Source organism: Ranitomeya imitator, chromosome 8 (assembly GCF_032444005.1).
Source record: "Ranitomeya imitator isolate aRanImi1 chromosome 8, aRanImi1.pri, whole genome shotgun sequence".
In the NCBI taxonomy this organism is placed as follows: Eukaryota; Metazoa; Chordata; class Amphibia; order Anura; family Dendrobatidae; genus Ranitomeya; species Ranitomeya imitator.
The window spans coordinates 179,071,876-179,084,418 of NC_091289.1; the positions used below are offsets into that span (position 1 = coordinate 179,071,876).

The following is a 12,543-nucleotide window of genomic DNA, read 5'->3' on the forward strand; positions in this document are numbered from 1 at the left end:
AGTAGCGCTGCTTCTGTAAAAAAAACAAAAAGTACCCGTGTGAATATTTTTTGCTTACCGTTACCGAGACTATTGACATAAGAACGCCCTTATATTTTAATACCGAAGACGATATTTTCAGAAAGAAAAAAAAAAAAAGCAAAATCAAGAAAATGGAAGAAGTTGAGAAAAGTTTCAGGACTGCAGGGCGTGTTGGCAACAAAGAATTTCAGACCAACATCTTAACCACAGGCTCAAACGCTTTTTTTTTTTTTTTTTCCTTTTTCCCACACCCCATATAAATGCTGCTATAGCACTTAAGATGGAGCCAAGCGCTGCAACCCATAAATACCGAGACCAGATGCACCGTCTTCCCAAAGCCTCAAAAGGTCTTTACCCGTCAAGACTGGGCCTTTTGTCCTCCCTCCTATAGATTGTTCTATACTGCAAATAAGACACAAGGAATAAGAGGGAGAGAGGGGAAAAGGAGAAGGGCGGTAATGACCCCCTCCACGAGACCCCTCATTCATTTGTCCCAGGTTTCTGCTGAAACTTCTGTAAAGTGAAGCATAAAGTTTGGGAGATGGAGAAAGTAACCCCCCGAGATTCATTATAAGACTTATAATAAAAGGACTGATTTGTTTATAGAGGCTGAGGGTGATATTACGGAGTAAAAATGGCGCTCGGATGGCGTTTTACATCGGTGGGTGTCAGTAAGGACGATGTGCATACGGTGCGGCTAAGCAGGATGATGTAGAACGGCTTGCCAGCGTTATTTGTCTCTAGCAGCCACAGCGGTGATCTATGGCTGCCAGACGGGATGGCGTCACACCATTACCATGGCGTCACACTGCAATGATGGCGTCACACCGCAACTATGCCGTCACAACGCAACAATGGCGTCACACCGCAGCGATGGCATCACACTGCAATGATGGCGTCACACCGTATCCATGGCGTCACACTGCAATGATGGCGTCACACGGTAACGATGTCGTCAAACCGTAACCATGGCGTCACACCGCAATGATGGGGTCACACTGCAATGATGGCGTCACACCGTAACCATGGCATCACACTGCAATGATGGCGTCACACCGTAACGATGTCGTCAAACCGTAACCATGGCGTCACACCGCAATGATGGGGTCACACTGCAATGATGGCGTCACACCGTAACCATGGCATCACACTGCAATGATGGCATCACACCGTAACCATGGCGCCACACTGCAACGATGGCGTCACACCGTAACCATGGCGTCACACTGCAATGATGGCGTCACATCGTAACCATGGCGTCACACTGCAATGATGGCGTCACACTGCAATGATGGCGTCACACCGTAACCATGGCGTCACACTGCAATGATGGCGTCACACCGTAACCATGGCGTCACACCGCAATGATGGCGTCACACTGTAACCATGGCGTCACACCGCAATGATGGCGTCACACCGTAACCATGGCGTCACACTGCAATGATGGCGTCACACCACAATGATGGCGTCACACCACAATGATGGCGTCACACCGTAACCATGGCGTCACACCGCAATGATGGCGTCACACCGTAACCATGGCGTCACACTGCAATGATGGCGTCACACCGTAACCATGGCGTCACACTGCAATGATGGCGTCACACTGTAATGATGGCGTCACACTGTAATGATGGCGTCACACCAGGCTGGTTAATCAAAAGAATAGCCTGTCGCCATCAGGTGAGAGGGTGATCCCGGGGCTCCCGTCTTGCAGCCACAGATCACTGACGTGGCAATGGATCGGGTGCTATGAATGGATCTGCACCTCCTCTAATATCTGGAGTATATAACACATACATGTCCTGGCTTCTCAGTCCCGGTATATTTCTGTCTCCTGAATCAACCACAGAACAGATCAAACATTTACTACACCATAATTACAGGTCACTGCCAGACAGGCTGCGGCCTACACCGCTCCTGGGTCTAACAAGCCGTCCTCCCTGCTGTTTGGCAGATATCAGAGTCTAAAAAAAACAAAACACATTTCAAGTGTACAAAAAATGACTGAAGCATGAATGAAACTGTGAGAGAAGTAGTAACTGAGCGGCACCTACACCTCATACACAGGCAAAGGGGAGGCGTCTAGCCAAAACAACCAATCAGAAAATTGCTTTCATTTAATTATATGATAACCAATCAAATCACTGCTTTCAGGTTCTCCATAAGAACCAATCACAACACTGCTTTCAGATTCTCCATAACAACCAATCACATCACTGCTTTCATGTTCGGTAACAACCAATCACATCACTGCTGTCATGCTATATCAGCCAATCACATTCCTCTCACGTACTGCAATACCTTATGAATTGCAGCATTGCTTTCTATAACAACCAATCACATTGCTGCTTTCATGTACTGAGATAGCAGCCAATTATGTCACTGCTTTCATGTTTTCCATAACAACTACCTGAATCACTGTCATAACATCCAATCACAACGCAGATTTCATTTTCTCCCATAACATCCAATGAGATAACTTCTTTCATCCTCTATAAAAAATTAAATCTCATTGGTCGCCATGGTCAGCCCCTCCAGTTGAAGAAAGAAAGCAGTGATTTGATTGGTTGCTATGGGCAACACCAGCACTCTTTTCTTAATTTTGCTCCCATTTAAATTCAACTAAACTTTATTAGTGCTGACAATGTGATACAATGCAGTGACAATCCGTGCGTTTACCTCACGGAGGTTCATGCTCGCTGGCGGATGACATCGGTTACTGTCACCTCACACGTTTCGGCGCTGTCGCCTCAGACACATGTTTACACTTTGTAGGGGCCGAATCTACAATCTGTTCTTTATTTCAGTAACTAATTCACTGGAAATTGAGGCTTATGGCTCCCAGATCCCCCATAATTTATGTGAGCCATCACGGATGTGGACGCCCGGACTCGCTGCGCCCAGGCTTATGTGAACGTGACGAGATAAAAGATCACAATCTAAATATCTGGCTCAGAATTCAGTATTTCCCCCGCGCCGCCATCATCCTGTCACAATATCAGATGTTCTGCTACCATACCAGCGTCACCGCCACCAAAGGCAGAAATTATAGTAAAACGACGGCGCTGACCACACTTACGCCAGCAAAGTGTCTCCCGCTCCACACGGCGCAGCGTCACACGCTCACGGACAGTTCTGTCTACATTTACAGGACGTTCCTGGGGTAAATTTGTGTCAGGCAGTGGTCGGCCACACCCCCTAGCGGAATAAGCTCCACCCACCTCTGTAAAACCGCCATAAAGGAATAAGGTTTTAGTCCGACTACGAGTTACGCAAAAAACGTACAACACTTGAAGCTTTACTACAAATTTCTGGCGCAAACTGTCTGATGACTTGGCCCCTATAGGTTTTTGCCGCTCATTTTGGTGGCTTAGAGGGGAAGGGTGTGGATGAAAATGGCACTTGTACCAAAATGTGAGCGAAAAAAATTCTGGCAAAGTAACCAACAGAAAAGTTAGGGCGCAGTCAGACGGCCATATAAATCAGAATGAAGTGCACGGACTGGCCAGCGGCTCTCCCCATCCGAGCGTGACAGCTTCATGTATTTCTATGCAGAGAGCCGCCGGCCGGTCCGCGCATTACAGTGCGCTCTCGGTCTGATTTATAGGAGTCCTTAGAGATTCTCTGGTGAAAGCAAGTTATCACCTATCTACAGGACAAAAGGGAACTGATCGGTGGGGGTCCGACCAATGGGATCCGCGCAGAACGGGGCAGCAGTGCGCATGCTGTACCGCCACTTCATTCATTCCCTATGGAGCCGCCGAGTGCTGCGCTCAGCCCCATAGAGAATGAATGGAGCGGCGTTCGGTCGTGGGACCCGCCGCGCCATCTTATAACAGGGATAAAACTTCCCAAATTCTGCAAATCACTACAGATCCCAGCAGTCAAACACCCGCTGATCAAAAAGTTATCTTACCGGACGAGCCCTTTAAGGGTAAAGCATCTGCGATAAATTTTTACGCATTTTACGACTTTCTAGTCTGCGCTATATAATAAATATTAGATGGGGGTATAGGATCGGCCGCATTGTCTCAGGTCAGCTTTGAGGTCGTAGCGGATAAAAAAGCATTAATATTACAATGGAAAAACATGGAAAACAAATATTCAATCTGTAAATAAAAAAAGTGCGACTAATTGCAAAAATGCACTGGATGTTTTAAAAAATTATTATTAATGATGCAGTGAATAACAAAATGAATAAAAGTATATATTATATATATATATATATATATATATATATATATATATATATATATATATATATACACACGTTTTATATATGTGTGTGTGTGCGCACACATACATTAGAGGTGATCTGCTGCACACGTCACACATGCACTTCCATGTTTGCAGGGACAGATGCGCGGATACTTGCGTCCGTGGACCTATAAAGCGTCCATCGTGCGGGTTATTTTTACCGTATAGAGCGCGGTATATGTTTAACAGGCCTCCCCTCCCCCCTCTCCTTACAAGACACAGCTGCTCACCATCTACTCAGCTCCAGCAACAAGCCTTTTGTGGTCCCCCTATTAGGTCCTAGACCACCCACTACCTATGGTGACCACCCAGGCATTCCCCGCAGCTCCCCTCCTCCCTGCTCTTCCTGCTTACAGAAAGGAGCCTATAGGAAGCCAGAGCCCTAATGCTCAGTTTGTTTTCTCTGTCTGTCTATGGTACGTTGCCTCCTTCTGCAGCCTTCCTGCTTATGAAAAAATAAAGAAAAAAATAATCACACAGTATGTCTCCCTCTCCCGTACCCCCTGCAACCCCTAAAAAACTGAGAACGGTGCCATAAACCAAGCCAACCCCAGGGTCATGGGAGGGATGTATACGGTAACCTCCTGGAGACCCCCGCTCATCATAAACCACAATTCAATAAGGAAGATCAAAAGGCACAACCAAGAGAGAAATAGGCAAGTAAGGACTACTCCACCCATCATGGTAGAAATTACTGAGCCAGAAAATATTCACGGAATGTAAGCAATGTCACATTAATCTACATCCTGCAGTCTAGAGGAAAGGCCGACACTAAGAGGTTCTGCAGTAGCCGTAGGAGAGGCTGTCAGAGCTGGGATACGTCCAGTGCAGCGTCCTGTTTACCGAAGCTTCTCCTCCGGCCGATGTGAGAGCTGTGAATATTAAACACTGCGCTCTGTGCTGCCGGGAACACTGGGGCTCCTGTGCTGGCGACTTAGGAGTATCAGGGCGCAGAAACCACAAGGAACTACCGCCAAGGAACGCAGCGGCAAATCACAGACTGCACTTCATACATGATGCGGCCAGATCAGAAGGAAAGACGAGTATAATAAGAGACATGCCTAATCCTGAGAAAGCTGGGTGACAACCAATGTGGCCGCTATGACAACTCCGGCAGGGTTATCTTCCAGCTTTCCTACAACCCGGAATGGCATTTCCTTCTGCAGTGATTCTTTAGCAGGTATGTACCATTCAGAGGTTTTGGGTTGTCACCCAGCTTCCTAAAACCTCTGAATGGTACATACCTGTTAAAGAATCACTACAGAAGTAAATGCCATTCTGGGTTGTAGGAAAGATGGATAACAACCCTGCAGGAGCTGTCATAGCAGCCACTTTGGTTGTCACCCAGCTTCCTAAAACCTCTGAATGGTACATACCTGCTAAAGAATCACTGCAGAAGAAAATGCCATACTGGGTTGTAGGAAAGATGGATAACAACCCTGCAGGAACTGTTATGTGGCCACATTGGTTGTCACCCAGCTTCCTACGCGGCCACTATGACAGCTCCTGCACGCTTATCATCCAGCTTCCCTACAACACAGAATACCAGTGATACTTTAGCTGGCATCTACCATTAAGGTGTCTTAGGAAGTTAGGCGACAACCAATGTGGTCACCATAACCGTTTCTGCAGTGTTGTCATCCAGCTTTCCTACAACCCACAACAGCAGTGATATTTTAGGAGGTATGTAACATTCAGGGGTCTTAGGAAGTTGGGCAACTACCAATGTGGCCGCTATGACAGCTACTGCAGAGTTGTCATCCAGCTTTCCAACAGCCTAGAATACCAGTGATACTTTAGCAAGTATGTACCATTCAGGGGTCTTAGGAAGCTGGGTAACAACCAATGTGGCCGATATGACAGCTCCTGCAGTGTTGTCATCCAGCTTTCCTACAACCCACACCTGCAGTGATACTTTAGCAGGTATGAACCATTCAGGGGTCTAAGGAAGCTGGGTGACAACCAAGATTTATAATACTAGCCCTATAGGCTGCTGGGAAGTTTTCTAAGAAAAAGAAGCTGATGAAAAACATTGTGGGACTTGTAGTTCAATAGTAACGACGCTACAGCGCACAAAATACATCAATGGCCGCCTAACTCACCTTCCACCCATAGACGTTCGATGTCGGTCTCAATGGAGGCCACCCGTAGTCCCACGGCCAACGCTCCGAACACCAGAAGACCGATGAACAGCACCTTCCCACAATGTCGCTGAATGGAGCATCCCAAAGAGAAGAGCAGGGACTGGAACTGAGCGCGGAGCCAGAGCGGAGCCTTCTGACCGACTGCTTTACCCTAAAAAGAGAAGAAAAGGGGTCACAATGTGATGGCTGAAATAGCGGGACTCCTACCAGGGCTCCCATAACTAACAGGAGACTACAACTCTCAGCATCATAGGCGGAGCGAAGTTCATGATTGCCCCTCTTATTCCTAGACCCTGAGCCTAAGGACAACCAACCCCTCAACGCAACAAGTGAGGTTCGGACCCGATGCCATGATGCCTGGCGCTGGGTGTTGTGCCAGAGGAAAGATTAAGAGCAGATGTTGCAGCACGGGAGCGGCGCAGACCATGTGTCATGCAATGACCTCTAATTCCTAGCAGGTTGTTGTGAGTTTTATGGGACGACTCTTTATAGATGTTACTCATGAGCTCTCAAGGTCATAAAAGACTCTTCTGATGATGTGAAAACCCAGACGACTTATTAAAAGGCCCACCTGGCCCGGCATGGCCCCCGCGCTCCCAACATCTGACAGGTGACTACCAACCAGGAAGAGGGCATCTACGGAGAAAGGAAGTTGGAGAAATGGACAGAAATATCTAAAAAAAATAAGTAAATGATAGGATGGAAGCGAATGAGAACCCTGACCCTCCCCGCCCATGCATTTTTTGTGGCCTTGTCCCAAAGCCAGTCCCCTGTGGCTGGAAAACTAAAACCAACCACAGAGGGGTCCGCGCAGGGCAAGCTGGCATCCTGCGGCAGGGAAATAGGAGGTTTCTGGCGACACAGGTGGTCCTGCTTACGCAATGGCCGCAACGTTTCCTCCCTCCGACAAATGTCAAGACTGAGAAGGAAAAGGAGCCGGTCCAAAAAAAGATAGAGACCCCACAACGTGACAGTAACCCTTTCAATGGCGCCACTTACAATAAACTTATTGGCACCAACACAAATGTCTGAAGGAGCAGCTGCACCAGTTCCTGCACCCGTCACCTACACGCCGGGCAGCGATGCCTCCGCACCGGCCGACTGTCAGCTCCGCGGGTCGTCTTCCCTCATCTACTCCGCTCACATGGGGAGAATTTGGAATATTTTGACTTTGCATTCCCTTCCCTGAGGGTCCATGTGTTTCAGGCATTTTACTGGAAATGTGAACCCTTTAGTGGCTGGACTATAATAACCAGCATTGATGTAAGATGCGATGGTGCCCGCTCCCACCCGGCATGGATAAAATCACAATGACATTTCCATTAGGACATGTGCAGGAATGTGGAGACCCCCACGTCCCACCCAGAACTTAAAAGAAAACATAAAATCTATTCCAAAAAGTGAACAGTGAGCAAAAGAGCCAAGACAAGTAATGAATGACTCCAGGACCGGTGTGTAAAGGTAGAAGGAGGAAAGTGACCTAACGGGAGCGGAGTGCAAGCTCTGCAGGTTACCCTCAAGCTAATGACATCTGGGGGCCCGACGTCCCCAGCGATGGCCCCGAGGGGTGAGGGCCACTACCCTGGTGACAGATGATGACACAAGAGCCGCTCTGACAACTCACCTTAGATATTTGCTTAAGTGCAAAGGCGGCGTGACAGTAGCTGGGTCTCCGCAGCAGATCGGATCCCGGAGAAGGGTAGGAAGTTTTGTAGCCCGGGGGTAAATCTGTAAAGCCTCTTTCCCCCGCGGTGGGGGGAACAGAGGCCATTGGTATCCTATAGCGAGCAGCGACTGCGGATGGAGGGTAGATATGACGAAAATCACCGGCTAAAAAGAATCAACAGAAAATAATCCATGCACAAGTGGGCAGCCTCCGTCAGGAGGACGGGGAATACGAGGGGGCTGCCGGATGAGGTGCAGAGGCTTCCATCTAGGTGGGCAACTCTTTAGGTCCTGAGGTCTTCTCCTTCATGCTTCCCAGCTCTGATCCGATCAAAGAGTCAACGTCAAATGCACAAAAGGGGTCTGGCACGAAGGGGTCTGGTCCCGGAGATTGCAATGTGAGAAATCCCTGGAAGTGAGGAAGATGATGGCACAGCTCTGCCCTGTGTGATCCGGTGTCCGGCCTCTCAGCATCTGTGCTTAAGGCTACTCTCTACTGTGCCTGTAAAGAGAGAGCGGAAGGGAAGGAGAGGGGGGGAGAGGCTCATGGAAATGTGTGGAGGTTCTCATTGGCCAGGGTAGAGGCAAATTACTCTCTAAACAACTCCTATTATTAGCTGCTAAGCAACAGCTCCCCAAAGTGAGGAGGGAGCGAGGAGACCACCCAGGCTGCACCCTCTCAAATCAATGAGGGGACAGGAGGGGAAGGGAGGGGGGCTTCAACATAGAAGCCGCACAACTTTTACAGGAATTCTGCTCCGCAGACCTCCAAATGCTACAAATTTCTTACCACCCTGCTCTGTCCAAACAGCCCCGAAAACCCACCCTTCCCACATCGCCCCTCATCTCTTATTTAGTGGTGCAAACAGACAGACTGCACAGAGACAGCTGCAACCCAGCCATTGTGGGGCAGAGACAAAAACACACATCGCCTGCTCTGCCATAGGGAACACCCAGACTACCGGCAAGGGGGGGGGGGGGGACAGGGCGCCCCCAAATACTGCAGCGGGATATTTAATCATTAATTTTAAAAAAAAAATTATATATATATTTTATCACCTTTAAGAGTTAACGGTATTAGGGACTCATGTCTCTTTAAGTTGGGAATTTTAGGAATTAATCACCATTGTTGGTGCACGTCCATATTATTATTATTGCGCCATCTGTATATTTCTTTTCTTTAATTTTGCACATTATGTTGTGTTTTTTCTTAAGTTTGGAATTTAGAATGTACTGTTACAAATATATATATATATATATATATATATATATATACACACACACAGTATTATAACAGTACATTCCTAATTTAAAAACAGGACAAAAGAAGACACAGATAGATATACATATGTTATATATATATATATATACGTACACATTCTTTTTTCCAGGAGAAATGCGGGCCGTCCCGGGCGCAGCCTTCCCCTGTTTCAGTTGATTTTTTCAGACAGATGTTTATAGAACGAGATTGCAGAGAGTTGAAATGGATTATTTATGTAAGGGGATGTGTGTATTTCTATAAAAGCCGGGGCCTCTTTCTCCCTCCCAGCCGCTAAATGATCCATTTCACACGCATCACATCACTGCACAAACATTGTGTCAAAAAAAAAAATAAAAAAATTCCACAAACGCTTGTACGGCCATCTTGCAGCAATTAAATAAAAACCCAGAAGAATTGCTTCATCCTCCGGTGTCTCCAAATGTACTTCCATCCCATTGTGTGCGCAGATATGGAAATTATTCTGTGTCATGACAATAGTGGTTACTGATGGAATAAGGTGAATTTACAACATTATATCAAAATATTACTGGTAAAAATAACTATCTGGATTTTTTTTTTCCTAATTTGGATCAATTCTGACTCCAAATGTAAGCACTGCATATTTGCATGCTCTACGTATGAAGCCATAGATCTATACGTATGTTTACATTTTTGCCAGTAAAAAAAAGAAAAAAAAAGAAAATGAGATTTAAGCAGATTTTTGTGTTAACACCTGCAGGAAAATATTCTCACCTATTTCTCCCATAAATTCAGATTATATGATAGGTTGTGATCAGTGACAGGCGCAGTACCAGCAGTGGCCAGCAGAGGGAGTGTCAGGTCAGTGGAGAGCAGGCGCTCCCTCTGCAGGGGGCTATTTCCAGGCTGCTGCTGGGGGTCCTGCAATGAAATATAAGACAAAATGTATCAGTGTAATATACAGGACAAGGCAGAACTACTACGCCCAGCATCAACAGTCTGGCACATGGTCATTATACAGATTACATCATTACTAATATTGGTGGTTTACGAACTACATGAACAGAAAAATGCTAAAGATTCCGGCACACAAGATAGAGGACCAATATTTGGAAATTATATGCACAAAGAAAAAAAAAGAAGAAAAGATTCCCCATCACTACCAAGCCTAAGGGCCTGTGCACTCGCAGATTTGTCACAAAACCTGAAGGGTTTCCTAGTACCATGAGCTACTGTATCTAATCCTATCCTGTGTGATACTGTATGCTGATCCATGTATCTAATCCTATACTGTGTGATACTGTCTGCTGAGCTGTGTATCTAATCCTATCCTGTGTGATACTGTCTGCTGATCCATGTATCTAATCCTATACTGTGTGATACTGTATGCTGAGCTGTGTATCTAATCCTATACTGTGTGATACTGTCTGCTGAGCTGTGTATCTAATCCTATATCGTGTGATGCTGTCTGCTGAGCTGTGTATCTAATACTATACTGTGTGATACTGCATGCTGAGCTGTGTATCTAATCCTATACTGTGTGATACTGTCTGCTGAGCTGTGTATCTAATCCTATATCGTGTGATACTGTCTGCTGAGCTGTGTATCTAATACTATACTGTGTGATACTGTATGCTGAGCTGTGTATCTAATCCTATACTGTGTGATACTGTCTGCTGAGCTGTGTATCTAATCCTATATCGTGTGATGCTGTCTGCTGAGCTGTGTATCTAATACTATACTGTGTGATACTGTATGCTGAGCGGTGTATCTAATCCTATACTGTGTAATACTGACTGCTGAGCTGTGTATCCAATTCTATCATGTGAGATACTGTCAGGCTGAGTGCTGTATCCAATCATATCCTATGTGATACTGTCTGCTTATGTGCTGTATCTAATTCCATCATGGGTGATATTGGCTGTATTCAATCCTATCCTGTTCAATGCTCTCTGCTGAGCTGCTGTATCTAATCTTATGAAGTGTGATATGAGGTGTTGATCTACTGCATCTAATCCTATCATGTGTGACACTCTATGCTGTTCTAATGTATGTAATCCTATGTGTGAAACTGTTTGCTGAGCTGCTGTATCTAATCCTATACAGTGCAGGAAATGATAAAGTCTACCATTCCACTGAGCGCAGGTTTAGCGTTTCCAGCCCATTATGTGACCCTCTACAGCCAATCCGCGCTCTTGGATACATTCAGTAACTGATAGATGCAGTATAAACACAGACAGCCGGGTGTATACAATGCACAGGGCGGCCTCACACCTGTACCGCGCTCATCCTCCCCCTTATACCGCACTCATCCTCCCCTTTATACCGCACTCACCCCCCCCCATACCACGCTCATCCTCCTCCCTGTACCGCGCTCATCCTCCTCCTGTCCCGCGCTCATCCTCCTCCCTGTACCGCGCTCATCCTCCCCCCTGTACCGTGCTCATCCTCCTCCCTGTACCGCGCTCATCCTCCCCCCTGTACCATGCTCATCCTCACCCCCTGTACCGCGCTCATCCTCCTCACTGTACCGCACACATCCTCCTCCCTGTACCGCGCTCATCCTCCTCCCTGTACGGCGCTCATCCTCCTCCCTGTACCGCACACATCCTCCTCCCTGTACCGCGCTCATCCTCCTCCCTGTACCGCGCACATCCTCCTCCCTGTACCGCACACATCCTCCTCCCTGTACCGCACACATCCTCCTCCCTGTACCGCACACATCCTCCTCCCTGTACCGCACACATCCTCCTCCCTGTACCGCACACATCCTCCTCCCTGTACCGCACACATCCTCCTCCCTGTACCGCACACATCCTCCTCCCTGTACCGCGCTCATCCTCCTCCCTGTACGGCGCTCATCCTCCTCCCTGTACCGCACACATCCTCCTCCCTGTCCCGCGCTCATCCTCCTCCCTGTACCGCGCTCATCCTCCTCCCTGTACCGCGCTCATCCTCCTCCCTGTACCGCGCTCATCCTCCTCCCTGTACCGCGCTCATCCTCCTCCCTGTACCGCGCTCATCCTCCTCCCTGTACCGCGCTCATCCTCCTCCCTGTACCGCGCTCATCCTCCTCCCTGTACCGCGCTCATCCTCCTCCCTGTACCGCGCACATCCTCCTCCCTGTACCGCCCACATCCTCCTCCCTGTACCGCGCTCATCCTCCCCCTGTACCATGCTCATCCTCACCCCCTGTACCGCACTCATCCTACT

The 12,543-nt window shown here is 47.6% G+C and overlaps 1 protein-coding gene across 1 annotated transcript in view; it reads right to left on the reverse strand.

Annotated features, from left to right (window-relative positions):
* The window catches only part of PTCH2 (patched 2), a 35,432-nt gene extending 26,842 nt beyond the window's left edge, over positions 1 to 8,590 (reverse strand). The window contains exons 1-2 of the mRNA XM_069737995.1: positions 8,050 to 8,590; positions 6,384 to 6,576 (exon numbers count right to left, since the gene is read on the reverse strand). Of these exons, the coding sequence (XP_069594096.1) occupies positions 6,384 to 6,576; positions 8,050 to 8,196 (340 nt within the window). The 5' untranslated portion in view covers positions 8,197 to 8,590. The remainder of the gene's footprint in view (positions 1 to 6,383; positions 6,577 to 8,049) is intronic.
* Positions 8,591 to 12,543: the final 3,953 nt, after the last annotated feature.